At 43.1% G+C, this 20,108-nt stretch overlaps 1 protein-coding gene and 1 long non-coding RNA gene across 2 annotated transcripts in view; one reads left to right on the top strand and one right to left on the bottom strand.

Moving 5' to 3' along the window:
• LOC115482625 overlaps positions 1-5,082 on the bottom strand; it is a 55,072-nt gene extending 49,990 nt beyond the window's left edge. The window contains exons 1-2 of the long non-coding RNA XR_003944110.1: positions 5,015-5,082; positions 4,308-4,413 (exon numbers count right to left, since the gene is read on the bottom strand). This is a non-coding gene — a long non-coding RNA (uncharacterized LOC115482625). The remainder of the gene's footprint in view (positions 1-4,307; positions 4,414-5,014) is intronic.
• Positions 1-17,768, top strand: part of SLC13A2 (solute carrier family 13 member 2) — a 62,285-nt gene extending 44,517 nt beyond the window's left edge. Inside the window, exons 5-13 of the mRNA XM_030222564.1 lie at positions 2,467-2,566; positions 2,957-3,140; positions 4,031-4,153; positions 4,244-4,465; positions 9,485-9,585; positions 11,488-11,609; positions 12,953-13,114; positions 15,214-15,351; positions 16,079-17,768. Of these exons, the coding sequence (XP_030078424.1) occupies positions 2,467-2,566; positions 2,957-3,140; positions 4,031-4,153; positions 4,244-4,465; positions 9,485-9,585; positions 11,488-11,609; positions 12,953-13,114; positions 15,214-15,351; positions 16,079-16,207 (1,281 nt within the window). The 3' untranslated portion in view covers positions 16,208-17,768. The remainder of the gene's footprint in view (positions 1-2,466; positions 2,567-2,956; positions 3,141-4,030; positions 4,154-4,243; positions 4,466-9,484; positions 9,586-11,487; positions 11,610-12,952; positions 13,115-15,213; positions 15,352-16,078) is intronic.
• The last annotated feature ends 2,340 nt before the right edge of the window (positions 17,769-20,108 follow it).

Raw genomic sequence — 20,108 nt, 5'->3', positions numbered from 1 at the left:
CTGTCGAAGAGCCGAAAACTACATTTTAAAATGGAGGATATTTGTCTGGTAAAGGATAGACGGGAGTGGGCTGGTATCAAAGATGGAGATGGGGAATGTCCAGTGATCTAGCAGGAAGTGGTTTTGGCAATATTGTGACCAGAGAGCTAGATGAAGGATAAACACTGAATGTAATATGCTTAGATTTGGCCAAAGCTTATGAAACTGTTTTGCACAGGAGCAAAGTTCATTAAGCTAAGTAACTGGGAGTGGTTCTCAAAGAGATAGACTGGTTTGGAAACTGGTTACATGATTAACAACAGAGAGGCATGCTAAATGGAATCCATTCTGGACAGAACAGGATTATTTGAAGGGTGCACCCCTCAGTCGTGTCAACATCCCTTGCCAACCAGGTTTCCCGGATTGCCACAATCAGCATACATGATAAATTTGCATACATGGGGTCTCCAATATGTGCAAATCTATGCTATGCATATTTACTATGGGAATTTTTCAAACCTGTTTGGTTAGGTGTACAGTGGACTCAATCATGGAATTTTGTTCAATGTGTTTGTGAATGATACTGCAGAGGAGTTTGAAGGAAAAGTTGTTCTCTTTGATAGGCTGGAGGCGGTTGAAGGGTCTACATCCAAAGTCTTAAGAAATAAACTTACGGACCTAAATGTGTATACTCTATAGGGGGGGGGGGGGGTGACGAAAGCTACCTCCAATTCCAATGCGTCAAAAGTATTAACAATGCATTGGAAGCAAACATTATTTAGAGGAAAAAATACCCTTGAGCAGGGGTGTCCATTTTTTTCACTGGTGAGCCATGTGATCAGAAATTGTGTCTGTGTGTGGGCTGCAGGAATTTTTCATTGAGAATGATACTTAAGTATAACCTGTTATCTATTCAAAACTGTGGAATCTTTTGTTTTAACAAGAATGCAAAAAGCAGGCCTAACATAACACCTCTCACCCCCACAAAAGCATCTCTAGTATCCCTTCAAAATATCTGTTTTACGCCTGCACACTATGCCCAGTAGCTTCCCTTTCTTTCTCTGCCCCTCCCCTGCCCTGGTTCTCTGTCTCCCACCAGAGCTTGTGCAAGGATAGTGGGCACCCTAGGCAAGCATTCAGCCTTACACACCCCCTCAATTAACTTCTAATCCCCTTTTCTGTATCCTCCCTGCCCTAAGATTTTCATAATTAAATTCAACAATCTTGATAATCACACAAACATCATATAACAATGCAGGTTATGTGCTGATGGCTCTTTTGTGTTTCTGAAGCTGTTAAGGCCTATTGTTTTGCTTTGACTGCAGCTGTTCTCTGCTGCCCCTAAGAAGAGGCTGCCCTAGGAGACTGCCTAGACTTGTCTAATGATTGGGCTGGCCCTGCCTCCCACCCCTTTACCCTGAAATTCCCTCTTTCTAGTCCTGCCCCCAAATTATTCTACCCCTAATACTTTCCTCACCTCACATTCCTCTCTTTGCTCCCCTCCTGCCCTTCACCTTCTCCTCTCTGTATCTCCTCTTTTATAGCACACTCCTTTCTCTCTTCCCATCCTGACCCCCACTCTGCACTCCCTCTCTGAGTCACAAAGGGATTAGACCAGAGCTTAACAAACTGTCAATCAAGACCCCAAATGGAGTCACAAAACTTGCCTTTGGGGTCACGACCTAGGTGAGATTTCCATAGATGCATCATTATTCTGCACTTCCAGGGGCTCACACAATTTTATTTGGCCGCAATCGTGCGGTCACAACCACAAAAACATTGGGAAGCACTGGATTAGACGATCTCTCTCAGGCTTTTGCAGACAAATCAGGGATGTCATGGTCAGTCATACACACAATCCCCCTCATACTATAACATTATCTCTCTAATATAAGTGCCATTTCCATGCTCAAGTTATAGAATACTAGCAAGTATGCACACGAATATTACAGATTCTATAATCTTAGCGCACAACCTGCATAGCACCAAATGCAAAGGAGCAGGGCATAGGCCACTCCCACAATTATGCACATATGCTATAGAATTGTTATTTAAATGCCAAAGTGCAGCATTTAGGTACGCCTACTTATGCCTGCTAGTATTTTGTAATGGAATCTGGGTGCTCAGATCACATTATAGAATTCATGCTTACCTCCACAAATTTGGATGTGTGCCCAATTTTCACATGCAATGTAATTGAATAATGAACTAATTAGTGCTGACAATTGGCTTGTTAACAACCAATTATTGGTACTAATTAAATATAATTGAAATGTATGCATGTAAACTTAGGTGTGGGATCTGCGCCTAAATTTTATGCATGAGTTCAAAAAGGGGGCGTGGAAATGGGAGGATCACGGGTAGAACGGGGGTGTTCCTAACATTTATGTGCGTTGTTATAGAATGAGGGAGATATGCACCTAATGTAGGTAAGATGGACTAGTCTGACCCAGCTCAGCTGTTCTTATGTTCTTTGTTGTTATTTAGGAGAAAGAGAATATAAAGGAAGAGAATAACCACGTGAACCAGGGTTTTGAACTGCAAGAAAAGACACATTCTGATGTTGAATGCATCGAGAACAAGGAAAGTAAGTTATGCCTTGAGGCTCTTAGGGGTCCTTTTACAAAGCTGCGGTAACCACTGCACAGCAGAAAATGGCTTACTGTGGGGTGCGTTGAGAAGTTCCATGGTAATTTAGGGAAGCGCATGCGCTACCCACACGCTAAAAAATAAAATGAGAAAATTAGCATGTGGCCATTAATACAAAAAATTGGAAGAATGGCCGTTTTACCCCAGTGGTAAAAATGGCCTTAGCATGCATTGTAAGGGCAAGTTAAGGCCACTTTTTACCACTGTTTGATAAAAGGGTCCCTTAGTGTTTCTGATTCTCAGTCCAGCTTGTCTCTGAAGCCCTCAATGTTTCTGATTCTGGGTCTGAACAGTCACTAACTCTCGCTTGTCTCTCACTCGTTTTCAGAGAACAAGTCCATGGTTGTGGTAGATCTGGCTCTGCAGGAAAAGAAGGAAAGTGAAAAACAGGCGAAACACCTGCGACTCTGTAAGGGAATGAGCTTGTGCGTGTGCTATTCTGCCAGCATTGGTGGTATTGCAACACTGACTGGCACCACGCCCAACCTGGTGCTGAAAGGGCAGATTGATGAGTAAGTTCTGTTCACCCTAACCGCCAGCTGCTAATCAGAAGCCCTTCCCAGTCAGGGGACTGAGACCTCCCATCCCATCCTGCCTCTGTCCTATGTTATGGAGCATCCAAGCAATCCCACATATTGCAGCATGTGTCATTACTAGGTTAGACTATTAGTTTATGTGTGCATCTGGGCTCTGTACCCAACCGATACAGAATCCGAGGGTTAGCAGGGATAATCAGTCCCCAATCCAGACAACTTATTGCTTCCAAAGTTATTCAGATCATTTTTCCAGATAACAAAATTAATATTCCTGCTCTCCAGATAAGTTCTGGGACCACCTCGGCTCTATCTAGGCTCCACACTGGCGCTGAGGTGGTCTGTAAGGGTATATTGAATAATATAATTTGAGCTCTCTTGATGAAAAAAAAACATGAAACAAATAGAGGAGTAGGATGATAAATACAGATGATTTTTAGGTGGGAAAGGTGTAAGGATAAAGCTTAGAATAACCACAGCGGAGCTGTGAGAAAAAGAGGAATATGCACAGAGGATCCTTAGATGTCAGCATGAAAGAGTAAATCCTAAGTTAAACATGGAGGCAATTACTTGTAAAGAAGTATCAAGAAAGCCAGAGATTTAGTAGTCATGGAAGTATTGTAATAGAAAGTACATTGAACAAGCTAGATAGCCTCATGGTCCTTGTCTTCTATCATGTTCTGGGTTTCTTTAAAGACTGACACAGGTCCTGTACCACAGACACCTGTCATTCTACAGTATCAGCCCTAAAATAAGAGTAAATTCCAGACAGCTCTTCCTCGTTAATTTCAATATAGAACATAAAGAGTTGAGACCTGTGATAGCTCTGAAGGGCCAACAATAACCACAGTGTTTCTTTTGCCTTGCAGGCTTTTTCCAGACAATAATAATGTCATTAATTTTGCCTCTTGGTTTGGCTTTGCCTTCCCTACCATGGTTGTGCTACTCATGCTGGCCTGGATCTGGTTGCAGATCATATACCTAGGAATCAAGTTAGTACATTTTGCAAAGAGTTTATATGATAGATGGAGCTCCTGAGGATATGGACAAAAGGTAAAAGGATTATTTTTTTTATTCTCCAGCTTTCGGAAGAATTTTGGATGTGGTGTGAGCCCTAAACAGAAAGAGAAAGAGAAAAAGGCTTACCAGGTCATCCAGGGGGAGCACAGGAAATTAGGATCCATGAATGCTGCAGAGATTAATGTCCTGATCCTGTTTGTGTTACTAGTCCTGCTGTGGTTCAGTCGGGATCCTGGGTTCATGCCAGGTTGGGCAACCATCAGTTTCAACCGTGAAGGCAAAGAGTGAGTGTGCAAATGAAATAGAAATTATATAAATACATGAAAAGCATATACAACACTACCAACTCTATTGAGATATTACTGACCTTGAGACCCTATTGACCTTGCGTCCCGAGATCTACTGGACATACAATAAGTGCCGTACTGAATCCATACAATGATCCATCAAGCCCAGCATCCTGTCCCCAATGAAGGCTCATCTAGAGTATCTATCAGATCCCACATAGGGAAGCCTATGTATATTTCTGACTCTCAAAAGTGGGAGGTGGAGTTACATAAGGCTATCCAGCTAAATAAAGGTTTGTGAATCAATCCCCTAGAACCATGCCCAAACCACTTTTTACAACTCAGCTAAATTACTAGCCTTGATCACATTTTTCTAAAAGCAAATTCCTAGTTAAGTGAAGCACTATGGTAATCATGTTAGTCCAAGGTAAGAAATATAGTTTCTAGAATCCAGTTTAAATTGGCTACTATTTAATATATTGGAATGTCCCTTTTGTCCTAGTATTATTTATAAACTTGACCCATATCACTCATGCTTTTACAAACCTCTACCATGTCTCTCCTGTCTTCTCCAAGCTAAAGAGCTCTAGCCCCTTGAGCTAAGGGAGCCGTTCCATCCCTTTAATTAGTCTGTAACCCTTCTCTGTACCTTTTTTCTAGTTTTGCAATGTTTGCACACAGTACGCAATGTCTGGTTACACAATGGATACAGAGGCAATAACATTTCCAGTTTGTTCTCTCCTAACTTTCTATTTGTGCTTTTGGCCACTGCCACACACCAAGCTAAGGATTTCAAAGTAGAGTCCACAATGTCTCCAATATCTGTTTGTTGATAGTATTTCCTAATATGGAACCCAGTACTGTGGTTTACATTCCCCACCCCCATCCCATGTGCATTACTTATATTTGTCCTTTAGATACCCAGTTCCCCATTCTTTGCTCCATTTTCCAAGTCATTCTCACTGGGCCTAGTACAGATCCATGGGGCTCTTTACTATTAAATTCTCTCCATTTGGGAAACAAATCATAAGAACATAACTTAAGAACATGGGTCAGACCAATTGTACATCTGTCCCAGAAATTGCCGTTACCACATCTTCTGGCAACGAGTTCCAGAACTTCAGTATGCATTGAGTGACAAGAAATTTCCTCCTATTTGTTTTAAAAGTGTCTCCTAGTCTTTGTACTTTTAGAACGAGTAAAAAATCAATTTACTTCTACTCTTTCTACACCACTCAGAATTTTGTAGACCTCAATCATATCTCCCCTCATCCATCTCTTTTCCAAGCTGAAGAACCCTAGCCTCTTTAGTCTTTCCTCATACGAGAGGAGTTCCATTCTCTTTATTATTTTGGTCATTCTTCTTTGAACCTTTTCTAATTTCGCTATATCTTTTTTGAGATATGGAGACCAGAATTGAATGCAATAAAGGTGATGTTGCACCATGGAGCGATTCAGAGGCATTATAATATTCTTGGTCTTATTTTGCATCCCTTTCCTAATAATTTCTAGCATCCTGTTTTTCAGCCGTCGCCACACACTGGTCAGAAGATATCAGTGTATTGTCTACAACGACACCTAGATCTTTTTCTTGAGTGCTGACTCCTAAGGTAGAGCCCAGAATCAGGTAGCTATGATTTGGATTATTCTTCCCAATATGCCTCACTTTGCATTTGTCCACATTATGTTCCATCTGCCATTTGGATGCCCTGTCTTCCTAAGGTCTTCCTGCATTTTTTCACAACCAGCATGTGTTTTGACAACTTTGAATAGTTTTGTGTCATCTGCAAATTTAATCTCATCACTCGTTCTGATTTCCAGATCATTTATAAATATGTTAAATAGCACTGGTCCCAGAACAGATCCCTGCAGCACTCTATTATTCACCCTCCTCCATTGAGAAAAATGGCCATTTAACCCTACCCTCTGTTTTCTATCCAATAGCCAATTCCTGATCCACAGAAGGACATTGCCTCCTATCCCATGACTTTTTAATTTTCTCAGGAGTCTGTCATGAAGAACTTTGTCAAAAGATTTCTGAAAATCTAGATACACTACATCAACCAGCTCACTTTATCCACATGTTTATTAATGCCTTCAAAGAAAAGCAAATTGGTGAGCCAAGACTTCCCTTGGCTGAATCCATGCTGGCTCTGTCCCATTAAACAATGTTTGTCTACATGTTCAGTAATTTTATTCTTTATAATAGTTTCCACTATTTTGCCTGGCACTACCGGTCTGTAATTTCCCAGGTCACCCCTGGAACCCTTTTTAAAAATCAGTGTTACGTTGGCCACCCTCCAATCTTCAGGTACTATGGATAGTATTAATGACATCTCAATTTTATGTAAAACATTGAGATTTCCAGGTCAGGATGTTTACAGTTTCCCCGGTATTTTACAAAAGGCTTTGTCAAATGCAGAGCCTTTTGTAAAATACCTGTTCAATCATGCAAAGCATTATGGTATCTGCCAACACATCCAGCAGAAGCAGTCATTTCAAAAAGCTGCATGTGGAGAAAACAAACCTCTTGCTCTGCCCACTTTCAAAACTTTCTAATAGATGGTAAAGCATTTCTCTTCATTAAATTCATGTTGGTTTGTACTTGTTAATATATGTCTATCCATTTGCTCAGTGACTTCGCTCTTCACATCAGCTTCCACTCTTTTACTCAGCATTGACATCAGACTCACCTCTCTGTAGTTTCTCCGATCACCCAGGAGGCATTTACTAATACTACCTTACAGACTTCATGCGCAATACTGGATTTTAGTGCTGGATTGCAGATTAACCATAGCGGAGGTAATTTTATAAAACTTAGAAACTGGTTGCATGTGTGGAACCAGTGATTTTCGCAAGGGTGCAACTTACACATGTGCTCTGCAAAATGCTGAGGTTTCAGCATATGGAAAGGAGGCATTTTCTGGACAGTCCTTTCACGCATACATGTGAGCTGTATTTTAGAATGGTAATACACATATACCTTGGTGCAGAGCTTCCCAGACTGTGAGTTGGGATCCCAAATGGGGTCACTAAACCCACATTTGTGGGTCGCTATCTGGGAAGGCTCTCCATAGGTATTATTTATCTCTGGGGCAGGGGGGTCCCCACATCTTTATTTGCCTGTGATCATGGTGTAATGGCTATAAAAAGATTGATCAGCACTGCTCCTAAATTAGACCTGCTTGAAATCCCATATAACTTCTGAATAAATTGGCTTTTGACACCTTGGGCTTGGAGGAAAGATTGATGTTTTCTTCTGACCAGTAAATCTAAATCTTCAGTGACAGATTTTGCCTTTCTGAGGAAGCCTCCCTTCTTTCTTGCTGTTGTATATGTATGTTTATAAAACGTTTTGCATACATCTGCAAATAGTGCTATGTGTGTGGACAAGGGCGACCCAAGACAATTTGCCACCTGAGGCGAACAATGAGCTTCCACCCTGGCTCCGCTGCCGCGGCCCTCCGCCACCCCAGCACGGTCTGACATCTCCCCATTTCCTTCCCCAACTCCCTTCCCTGAATTTACCTTTTATTTTCTTGTTTTTCAAAAGGTGGCAGCAGCAATTCCCATAGGCTGCCCTGCTGCCGGTACCGGCCCCTTTTCTACTATGGCCTGCCTCTGAGGAAACAGGATGTTACATCAGAGAGGCGGGCCACAGTAGAGAGAAAAGGCAGGGACCCTATGAGAATCACTGCCGCCACCGCATTTTGAAAAACAAGAAAATAAAGGGTAAATTCGGGGAAGGAAGGGCAGGGGGCGATGCCACCTCAGAAGAGTGCCACCTGAGGCCCCCATCTCTGTTGGCCTAATGGTAGGGCCACCACTGTGTGGGCATATGTTCCCCATCTGGTAACACAGATTATTTGGGCAGGATTGTTTATAAAATCATCAGCACTCTTTGCACTTGCCACATATGCATGCATCTTTGGCTGGCACTGTATTTTATAAAAGGCTCAGGGTTTGCTGAGTCTTTTATAAAATATTTGCCTATTTTTCCGTGACCTAACAGGCACCATTTTTAGCACTCAGTCTATTTTTATTTTAAATTATTTTCACGTTTTCAGTTCTTTCAGAAGTCTGGGATGAATACCATCTTATCCTGCTGATTTTCTGCTATTTAGCTTGTCAGTTTGTTGTAACGCATCCTCCAGTTTCACAGTAAATTCTTCAGTTCATCAAATTTCTCACCTTGAAAGAAGAGCTCTGGTTTAGGTATACTGAGAACTTTGCTGACCCTATGTTCTGAGCAAGAAACCAAAACTCTAATGCAAGGCACATGCACAGATCCTCACTTATCCTGCAACCAAGGATGTTACTTAAGTAGGGAGCACAAATTCTAAATATCTCTCAGCTCTCAGGAAATGAATGCATTTTTCTATACTTCAATCCATCATATGGGAATTTTATCAAAATCCCTCAGTTGGCTATCACTATTCCAGTGTAATAATCAGCTGTCTACACTAGGGGATAATTCTATAAGAACAGCAACAACATTTAGGCACCAAAATGCATGTATAAGGCCAGAATTCCAGCATAAATGCACAAATAGGTGCACATATGTATGTAGATGTCCTTATTCCTCCTACGCACTGTTCTATAAAATGGTATCTAACTGCGACGGCACATAGTTAGAAGGTGGCCATACACATGAGTGGAGTCTGGGCGGAGCATGGGTGGGATGTAATGTAATATAATATAATTCTTATATCCCGCCAACTCCCCTATAGTGGTTCAAAGCAGGTAACAAAATAGTGAGTAGAATGTGAATAACAGAATACTCTAATTACATGTGGGGGGTTTTAGCTGTATGGCTGGTATAATTGGTCGTGCGTAAAATATGCAAATATATTTGTTCTGCTGGGTTGGGGTTCTATAAAGGAAAATAGGCTTTATAGAGTAGGCTTCAAATGCCAACGATAGGCAGCCCTTGATAGAATTACCCTCCACATGCCCAAGCAGTGCACCAGAGGAACACATCATGCTCTAAATTCATTGTCTTGTGTGTCTTTTTAGGTACGTCACAGATGCTACAGTTGCCATCTTCATAGCCATTATGTTGTTCATTATCCCTTCACATATTCCTTCGTGTAGCTCTTCAAGTACAGAACACACAGGTAAAAAGTTCAATCTCAGTCTCCTCATTTGTAGTGAAATACATTGCATTTGTAATATTTCCACCCACTGTTGTCCACAATGAACATGGTAATTACAGGCACATGAAACACTTACACTCTCAGACCTTCCCCAGCAGGAGGTGCTATAGGGAACAGTGTAGTAGAATTACTTGAGAAGGGAGGTCATAATCCTGTTGTTCCAGCCTCTTCCAGCAGGAGGCACTGTAGGAAATAAAGCAGCTGGCTATATATGGTAGGCAGGATCTCTTTTCTATTCTAATCTTTATAGAGGCTGATTTTTTGCTTCATGCTGCTTGGAAGTCTGTTTTCCTTGTTGGTTTGTGTATATAATTTTATGTATTGTAGTTTTTGTTGCAAACCCTGCAATCCACTGAGAGAATGGTACGTTGGATTGAATATAAATATACATATATAAATTTGCAACAAACCCTTCCACATTCCCAGGCTCTCTCCACATGAGGCGCTGTAAGGAATGGTACAGGAAGAGGGCAGTTCACTACTCCTTCAGTCCCAGAATGACCAGCAGGATGTGCTATAGAGAATGATGCAGGAGCATCGACTATGAGGGATAACTTTGTTAAATTGTATTTATGATATTTATATCCCACAGTATTCCCACCCATAGGCAGGCTCAATGTGGCGTACAATAATTAATAAGCAACAATAGTACAAAGTACAGTAGACAAGGTCACAGGAGAGAAGAGAAACAACAAAGGAGGAAGAGGAGGAGAGGGGAGGAGATAAATCAGCAAGGAAGGAGTCGTGGGCTAAAAGGATACGGCACCTGTAGGGCTCTTAGCGTATGTACTGCCAAAGAGGAAGGTCTTGAGTCGCTTCTTGAAGGTCGGGTGATCAGAAGTGAATTTGACCTCTCGAGGCAACCCGTTCCACAATTGAGTGCTGAGGTAAGGAAAAGAGGAGCCATAGGTGGTCTTATATTTGAGGCCATGTTCTTATTATTAACACTGACTTTTTAAATATTAAAGTCCATCATGTTCTCACAGTCCATTATTTTGAAGTATGTAAAAATAATAAACTCAGTTCTGTTCTGATGATGTTCTAATGGCAGGAATTCCAAATAGAGATGTATACAGAGACATAATCTGTTCTGCATCCCTCACCACATCTCCAGTCTGTTCTTTTTCATCCCTACCACATCCCCATCATATTGCTACTGTCCCCTCATCATCCCTGCAGATTTCCCGTTGTCCCTGTCCCCAGGGCCGCCGAGAGCCAGAGCCGGGCCCGGGACAAGGCTGCCCCCGGGCCCCCCCACCCGAGGTCGCCGCCCACCCGAGGTCGCCGGGCCCCACCCACCCAAGGTCGCCGCCCACCCGAGATCGCCAGGCCCCCCCCCCGCCGCCCGCCCACTCACCCGAGGTTGCCGGGCCCCCCTCCACCCGCTATCGGGCCGGGCCCTTGGAACTAACCTTAAGCCTCCTTTCACTTCGCAGCAAGCAGCAGCAGGGCAGACCTCTCCTCCTTCCTTCCGTGCCACGCCCTCGCGGACTTTACGTCAGGCGAGGGCGGGACGTGGAAGGGAGGAGTGGCCTGACCTGTTGCTGCTTGCTGCGAAGTGAAAGGAGGCTTAAGGTTAGTTCTGGGAGTGATGGAGGGCGGGCCAGGCGGCTACAGAGGGCGGGCCAGGTGGCGGCAGCGGCGGCGGGCCCCCCTGGAGGCCCGGGCCCCGGGACTTTTGTCCCCCCTGTCCCCCCCTTTCGGCGGCCCTGCCTGTCCCCATGCACACCTCTACTGGTTACTCTGATGAGAGCCAGGAATCCGAACAGGGGCAGGATAGGACTTGTCCCATATTTGATGACTACAGGTGTGAGGATTTCCATGGATGTTGGTGGCTAACTGATTTCTCTCTGGCACCACCAGGAGACAGGGGGGAAATCCTGGCATCTCCCGCTCTCCTGGACTGGAAGGTTGTCCATCAGAAGATGCCCTGGAACATTGTGTTGCTACTGGGGGGAGGATTTGCCCTAGCTAAAGGCAGTGAGGTAATTTTTGCATTTCTGTTGAGTTGCTGTGCTCAGTCTTGAGGTGATAAAATTAGCACCAGATTGAAACTTGAGAAAAGGGAAGATTGGTGGTTCTGTGCACTGTCTATTTACTAGCTTAGCACATGAAGATCCCTTATGTAGACATTCCTGTGGAGAGCTGAGCAGGAAGGTCAGCTGTTGCCCTCAGGGAGATTATATGTGAAAGATCTAAACATGGATTGAATGTTCTATGGATCAAGACAGAGAAGGCTGGTGACTGTAGGGTTACCATATGGCTCCAGAAAAAGGAGGACACATTGATCGAGTCCAGGTTTTGCTTCAATTGAAAGCAATGGAAGTAAAACCCAGACTGGCTCAATCTGCCCGCCCTACAAGTGGTGAGAGAACAGTGTGCTAATGTTTTAAATTTGTACTAATTTGACCATCTTATGTATGGTTGATTAACATTCCTACTTCACCTCCCTCCCAGCCTCTAACTGGGTGAGAAGCATATGCACTCTCAAGCCCTCCCAGCATTCTCCCACCCCCAGGGCTATGGGCACTGACACAAACGTTCTTCCCTCTCCAAACTGACAAATGTGTGTCAGGCTCTTGTAGATTTTCAGTTTCACTGTATACTTAGTACTTAATGCCACAGTGCCCTCAGGTGACCAATATGGGGAAAAGCAAGCCTAAAGGTTTTGTGATTGCAAATGCCATCTCACTGGCTAAAGTATTAGAACTAAGCAAAGTTTCATCAAGCACCTGCAGATGCAATCAGAGCCCAGGAAAATGTGACCAAAAGATATATAAATTGTCCCAGTTCTATCTTGTGTACTCATCTGTTTAAAAAGAATTCCACACACACCCTTACTGGTCACCCATATATATTACACCCTATGAGCTACAGGGAGCAGCTCTTTAACACAATGCAGATATTAAGAGGATCACTAGCAGTAAATCTAAGAGACTGAAATCATATATGACATAACCTGGCTTAAGAGTAAGGTTCATTCCTGTCATGGTATGTGCAAAACTAACCCATTTTGGAGACAGTCCCCCCCAAGAAAGCTTATTATAAGCAATCGTGTGGGGACTCCACCCCCCCCCCCCCCCCCCACCGTTTACTAAGCTGTCCTAGCTGCTGCTGTATGGCAATGCTGACAAAGTGAATGGGCTGTGTTGGCATTAGTGCATGGCAGCCATTAGCACGGCTTAGTAAATAGGGGATTTAAGTCTTTAGAAAAAGAGAAATCAGTGTTATTTGCGTAAATAGGACTCTTATTAAAATGTATGAAACAACTTCATTGTTTTACACTTACAAAAATGCAAAACTTACTGGCATGGTGGTCCCTCTCCAGGAATCGGGTTTGTCTGCATGGCTAGGGGAGAAGCTGACTCCCCTGGAGAGTATCCCACCACCCGCTATTGCCTTAATACTGTGTCTCTTGGTGGCCATTTTCACTGAATGTACCAGCAATGTGGCAACTACCACTCTGTTCCTGCCGATCCTAGCTTCAATGGTAAGTCCTTGCAGGCTACAGCCCCATCACAAGGTAACGCACCCCAATCTGTGCGCTGCAATTCATTTCTTTATTTCAAATAGCTTTTCTGTTTTATTGCTAAAGCCAAAAAGTGGATAACTAAAGTAAACAATAGAGGGGGGTAATATTCATTCTACACACACAGCTGCAAAGTTCTACAGCTGCTTTTTACCCACTAACTTTGCAGGAAAGCACACTGTTGCTCCAAAAATTGTCAAAGAATAAAGTATCAACACGCACTCGCACCTTATTTTTCTGCAGGTAGTTTTAAGACTAAAAACAGCGGTCCGGATTCTGTAAAGCTGCACGCTCAAATTTCTAACATGAGGTAATGAATGGAAATACATCAAAACAGAGAAAAGAAAGTAAGATCATACCTTTTTTATTGGACTAACAATACATTTTTTGATTAGCTTTCGAAGGTAACCCTTCTTCTTCAGATCAGAAATAAGCAAATGTTGACAAATATCAGAATATATAAGTGAAACACAAAAGCATTCCAATGACAGTTGAAAGCTAATCAAAACATGTATTTAGCACAATAGAAAAGGTATCATCATATTTTCTTTTCTATGTTTTGGTTTCTTTCTATTTATTACCTTTAAAAGTGGACTAGCACGTCTATCACTCCACTTAACTAACATGAAAATTGGGGCATGCAACTTATACACTAGTGCCAGTTGCGTACCTAACTTGGGGGAACCTTTTACAAGGGTGCAGGAGGGCTAATGTGTGGGGTTGCGTGTGCCAGATCAGCACTACTGCCGGGCTAGCATGTGTGTCTGGCGGTAATTCTGAGTTTTGAGCGCGCTTAATCCCGCAGTAGAAAATAATTTTCTACCGCGAGGGGCATTCCCAGCGGTAATCGACAGTTGACGCACACTGCACGGTTACCAAGCGGGAAGCGTGTGAGTCCTTACCGCTAAGTCAATGACTGGCGTTAGGGGCTAAGGCCATAAATAGGCACACGGTAGTTTTAATTTTGCCGCACGTCCATTTCCAGGCCCATAAAAAACCCTTTTTTTCTAGACACAGTAAAGAAATGGCCCAGCATGCATCCAAAACATGTGCCCACATTACCGCAGGCTGCTTTTTACCGTGTCTTTGTAAAAGGATCCCTTAGGGCCCTGTTTACTAAGCTGTGCTAGCGTTTTTAGCATGTGCTAAAATTAGCGAGTGCTAAACGCTAGATTCGCCCATATGTTTCTATGGGCAACTTAGCGTTTAGCACATGCTAATCATTAGCGCGCACTAAAAATGCTAATGCACCCTTAGCGCTGCTTAGTAAACAGGGCCCTTAATTGTTAAATGAATCACCAATTGACCTTAAGTACCAATAATAGCCGTTAAGTGCTGTTTATCGGTGCTAACTGGCACTAATTTACTGCACTAAGATGCTATTCTATAATGTTGTAAACGCTACAGCGTGCAGTTCCAAAGAGGGCGTGCACGGGTCGTGTCTTAGAATGCTATGACTTGTGCAAGATTGACAAACCATGTTTCAGAGAAGGCAATGTGTAGTTGTCGATCTTGCACAGCGTTTTTCTTGGAGCATTGAGCGAGACATTTTGGCAGGTTCTTTTCTCCCAGCCAAAGGAGAGGGTTTTCATAGCGGTTACGTTATACAAGCTTCCAATTCGGCATTATATCGACAGATACATTGACATTTTTTAGATGTCTTTAAGACACTACAAAGACTCTTGAGGCAGGCCGGTTGGCCGAAACACAGCCGTGTCGAGTCTTTAAAGCCATACAGTAAATCTGGACTATTCAAGCATTGTCAAGAGAATTTTTTGGTGTGTCATCTTCGCTGTATCTTGTGTGGTTTTGAGCGTGCAAAGACCAGTGTTCTTCTGTGTCTACATTGCCATGTGTTCCAACCTTGATGTTGATATTACCAGGAAAACTATTCTTAGGTTAACATTTTGGTATATATTTTGATGTACTAGTTAGGAACCCAGTATATTACTTACAAATTCTCATGAATGCCTTATTTTATTAAAGAAATGTTAAAGGGTGGTGACCCTTATTTACCATGGGAAGCTATCCACCTCTTTCCTTTGTTCCCTGATTTGCAGGCTAAGGCCATAAAGCTACATCCTCTATACATCATGCTGCCATGCACATTGTCTGCATCCCTGGCATTCATGCTGCCCGTTGCCACTCCACCCAATGCCATCGCCTTCTCCTATGGGCATCTGCGGGTTATTGACATGGTAAGCTCTAGCACATATAATGCAAGCTGTCACCATACTGGGGTTTGTGGCTCTGTCATATTGATGTCTGTACCCACTGAAACCATGCTGGGGTGTGTGCCCATTTCTTTTTATAATACTCAGGGTCTCTGCCCACTGCCATCATATTGGTGTCCATGCCTGTTTCCTACCATCTTGCTGAGATCTGTGCTCACTGACACTGAGCAGGGGCTAAGTCTGCTGCCACTCTGTGTCTGTTTCCTGCTGCTACTCTGCTAAGATCTGTGCCTGTCTACTGCCACTGTGCTGAGATGTGTACCTGTTTTCTGGCACTGTGCTGAGGTCTGTACCTGTTGTCACTGTGTGGGGATGTGTACCTGTTTTCTGGTACTGTGCTGGGTTTTGTACTTTTTGTCACTCTCTAGGATTTCTGCCTGTTTCTTGCTGCTGCTGCTGCTGTGCTGGGTTTGTACCCATTTTCCACCACAACGCCAGCATGTCCGTCCTCTGCCACCATGCTGTAGTCAGTGCCTGTTTTCTGCCAGTGGTACAGGGCAGGCCATGTGTGTTTGAACAGAGGCCTTCTCTCAGTGTCACCTGCGAGACATTAGTATAACCTTTGCTGCATCTGCAGCATTTCCACTATGGTGTGGGTGGCAAAAGTGTCCATTAAAGGACAGATCTGTGCAGTAGAAATGGTGACACATTCTACTGTGTGCTGATTCTGTCTCTTGTTTTTCATTTGCAGGCTAAAGCAGGTTTCCTGCTAAATATTCTTGGGGTGCTGACGATCACACTTGCCATCAATAGCTGGGCGTATGCCATGTTTGACCTTGGCACCTACCCCTCCTGGGCTAATAACACACGAAATCCATAGCATGTTTTGTGCCTAGAGACAGCGAGAGACCCAAGCAGCAGAGTTTGCAGGTGGGAGAATGAGTAACAGTAACAGAAGAAACCTGCAAGTATAGGCATTTCAGATTCTGTTACCTCCTCCTGCTGTAGAGTGGCATCAGCTCAAGCAGAACACAGGGCTTCCTCAGCAGGATTCATCAGGACTCATCTCTAGAACAGTTTGGACATTGAGAGATGGTCACACCCCCTTTCCATCTTTTCAAGTTTCCTTGGAGTGTCCTAGAGCCTAATCCCGCCGCTCAAGACTAAAAACCAGAGCAGAAATTCCTAGCTTTGAGTCAGATGGCAGAGCTGAGTCCACTTTTGCTATTTCGTAAAATCACAAACCATTTCAAAAAAAGAGACAAACAGGGCTCTTGGTTCTAGACTGGTGCAGGCTCTTAGGCTGAAACTATGGCCAGCATTTTTGGAAAACCTCTAGTTCATCAAGCAGGTCTGAACCCTTCATTCCCATTTGTATTTGAAAGGCTATGAAATAAGTGTCCCTAATTGGGTCAACCCAATAAGGCTTCTCCAATCCTGGTCTGGCACCAATGTGTGCGTGGAGATATAGCCCTGATTCCCCAAGAAAAGTGGGATAACATTTCAGTCTGCTAGCTTGAAATGGGTGAGGTGGAATCCCAACCCTTAACATTATTTGAGTTACTTAGAGCTAATTATTTTTGTGATGTGTAATTTGTCCTAGCCCCATTATCTGAACAATGATTCACCAGCAAAGCGCTGTGTACAGCAGAGACTCAGAACATTAAGTTAATGCAATGTCTATGTCAGGATACTCCTGAAACTGCGCATTTTAACAGCATGTGCAAAAAAACTGTGTGCAATGTAGTGAGTGAGTGTGAGCAAGTGTGTGCAAGCATGTGCGAGTGCACATATGTGCTGTGAACATGTGCACAAGTATGAGTTTGTGCAGGTGTGTCTGTCGTTGGAGGTGGTGACACATTTTAAAGGACCAGCAAGAAAGTTGTGAAATAATCGCACTGTGCAGACAACACCCGTCCCTTCTTCTCTTTTATCGTTTATTAAACTTGCCATTCCGCTTTGTTGTGAGCAAATTAAAGCAGTTTACAATTGAAAAAATTAAAATCAAGAGAAACAGAAAAAGATTGTAAATAGGACAGAATTAGCTAACTATCACTATCTCAGTCATACAAGAAACATAGCCAAAAAAAAAAAACATACTAAAAAGTCAAAACAAAGTCCAGACAAAATCATAAATTCATGCAACTTCTTTGTCTGCACTGTGCATGGTCCTCACCGGCTGGTACCTGCGAATGACTTCACAGTGCTGTCCTTCCAAATGTTGGCCAGGAAAGATTTTCCTTCAATTGTTGCTTTACACCTATTTATTTAGATTCTCTTTTTGGCCAGAAGCCTCCTACTGCGGGTTATTGGCAGGGTCTCGATGACAGGTCAGGAAGTCCCCTGACTCATTGCTGAGGCTCTGGAGACCTGGTGGTGGTTATTCTGAATGTTTTGCCGTTGCTTTTTACAAACATACAAATAAAGACCGTGGTTTTACAGCTGTGGGCCGTTTCTGAAAAAAAATGGAAGACTTTCAGAAGCTGGGTAGGTGGTCAGTTATGCTCACTTTGAACTGGAAATTCTGCAAGGTCTTTGCTGTATGAGAGTGATCATTTGCCTGTGTCATTCTAAATCTGCAGGTGCTTGGGGAGTATTAGTAGCTTCACACGGTTAAAAGTTAGGGCAGTTCTATAACTGGGCACCCGCATTTCCACACCCCTTGCATACACAAAATGACAGAACACTAGTACCCAGGCGCCTAAGTGTACTCATACTTACCAAACTGCTAGCAGGATGCCTAAGCATTATTCTGTAAGGGCATGTGCATGTGGCATTGTGCATTAATGCAAGGGGGAGGGGCATGCACATGGGCAGAGCATAAGTGAGCAATAGGTATAGATGGGGCTACCACATACAAGTGTCACTGACAGAAAACTGTAAGTTACATGCGCCCCTGATACATTTGTAAACTGCTTTGACCTGTCAGTCAGTAAAGGCGGTATAGAAAATGTAAATAAACTATAAACTATTTACATGCCTGTAGTTACGTCAGGGCTATGGCTGGTGTAACTGCAGATGTGTAAACACTGTTCCCCCTAGGCTGCTGCCAGTGGGGGCGGTGCTTCAATATTGTGTTTTTGAATTGCTAGGGACAAGCAGGTTCCCTGGAGTCCTGCAGAGCTTGCCTGTCCCTCACTATTAAAAATGTGATAGTGAAACAGCACCACCCACTGGTAGAACCTTAGATGGAGGACTCCCACTCAGCTTAGAGGGAACAGTGCGTTTATATGTAAGGCGATGCTGATACTGGGTTAAACTAGTATTCTATAACCGAATCTGGGTCGCACCAAATGTCCTCGAGTAGCTTCAGTGGAGGTACTCAGTTATAGAATTGTCCCCTATCTCCATATGAAATGTGGGAACAGCACATGAAGACATAAAAATCTTGGAAAAAGAAGATCATTGGTGGCTGAGAAGAATCAAAGAAGCAATAGAAATAGCAATAACTTCAATGGAAACAAAGAAAGGTCTCATCCTAAACAAAGAATGGCAACAACTTATTTTTAAAAAATTTAGCACAAAAAAGACTGGTGCCGAGGACAAATATCTTCTTCCCCTCTCCCAAAGTTTTAGAATGTAACCTACAGAAATCCCCCCCCCCCCCCTCTTCAGAGTCAGAACTGTTCCAATTAATTTCCTGCCAAAAGTCCAATAACAAAAGTATCATCTTATTTTCTTTTCTATGTTTTGATTTATTTCTATTTATTACCGGCCAGAAGTTAAAATTGTGACCAATGAACTCTCCCTCCAAAATTCAAATTTTGTTACCATCGGACTTTCCCACCTCAGTTTCCCACTGGCTGGGGTTTGAGGCTGGTGGTTTCCTGCCTACCTGAGGGAACCACCAGCCTCAAACCCCAGCCAATCAGATTTGAGAACATACAATATAGAGACAAACTGCAGACCTCTCAGCAGATCCTGAAGAAAACTACAGCACAATAGCTGGAACATTGAATCCACTTACTCAGATGCCGCAAGACCCCAGACAACTGGAATAATCAGCAGCTAAACTGTGATAAATATCGATGCTTCACCAGCCATGTGTAGAAGGTATTATGATCAGCAGGTGGCGCTCCTCCCCAGCTACCAAACTTCAATATTGATTAAAGCAACAGAAACATCATTTTGCAATTTAGTTATTAGTTTTCAGTTCTGAGTTTTATTTCACTTAAGATTACACAACATTCAATGTTTTTTTTTCAGTTTTTACCTACTTAGCACCCTCCCAATTATGAAGTAACTGTCTCTGAGGAAAGTGCAGGCATCACATTGATGCAGTTAAAATCCAGACAGCTGAAGAGAGTATTGACATCAGAATCTTGTGCAGGTGTTACAGATGCATGTAAAAAGGTTTTTCTGTTTTGTCCCTTTGTTTATTTTTGTCTGATTTAATAAGTACATATTTTACATAAGCAAAGAGATGAAGCACCTCTCCGCAGAGAGAAGTGTGTCGCTTTCTTTACAGAAATGATGGTGCTGTTCGCTACAGGTCCATAGTACATTTCCACCTCCTACTGTCCTATAGCCTCCAGCTTTCATTGTTCAGCAAAACGAACTGAAAAGTTCCACCAAACAAAATTATCCCAGAAAGGGTTTTCAGCTATTAAGAAAGTCCATGCAAGCGAGAGGTGCGTGCAAGTTTATTGTTTGAGGTATAACAGGAAAAGTGCAAATGGAAGGTAAGAGGAAGAAATTATCTTTTCCATTCTACACTTCTGGGGATATGCCTTCATTTCTGCACATTTGGGTCGTCAGCAGGCAGTGGCGTAGCCAAGGGT

This window comes from Microcaecilia unicolor, chromosome 13, assembly GCF_901765095.1.
Source record: "Microcaecilia unicolor chromosome 13, aMicUni1.1, whole genome shotgun sequence".
NCBI lineage: Eukaryota > Metazoa > Chordata > Amphibia > Gymnophiona > Siphonopidae > Microcaecilia > Microcaecilia unicolor.
This window is presented reverse-complemented; position numbering and strand designations above follow the sequence as displayed.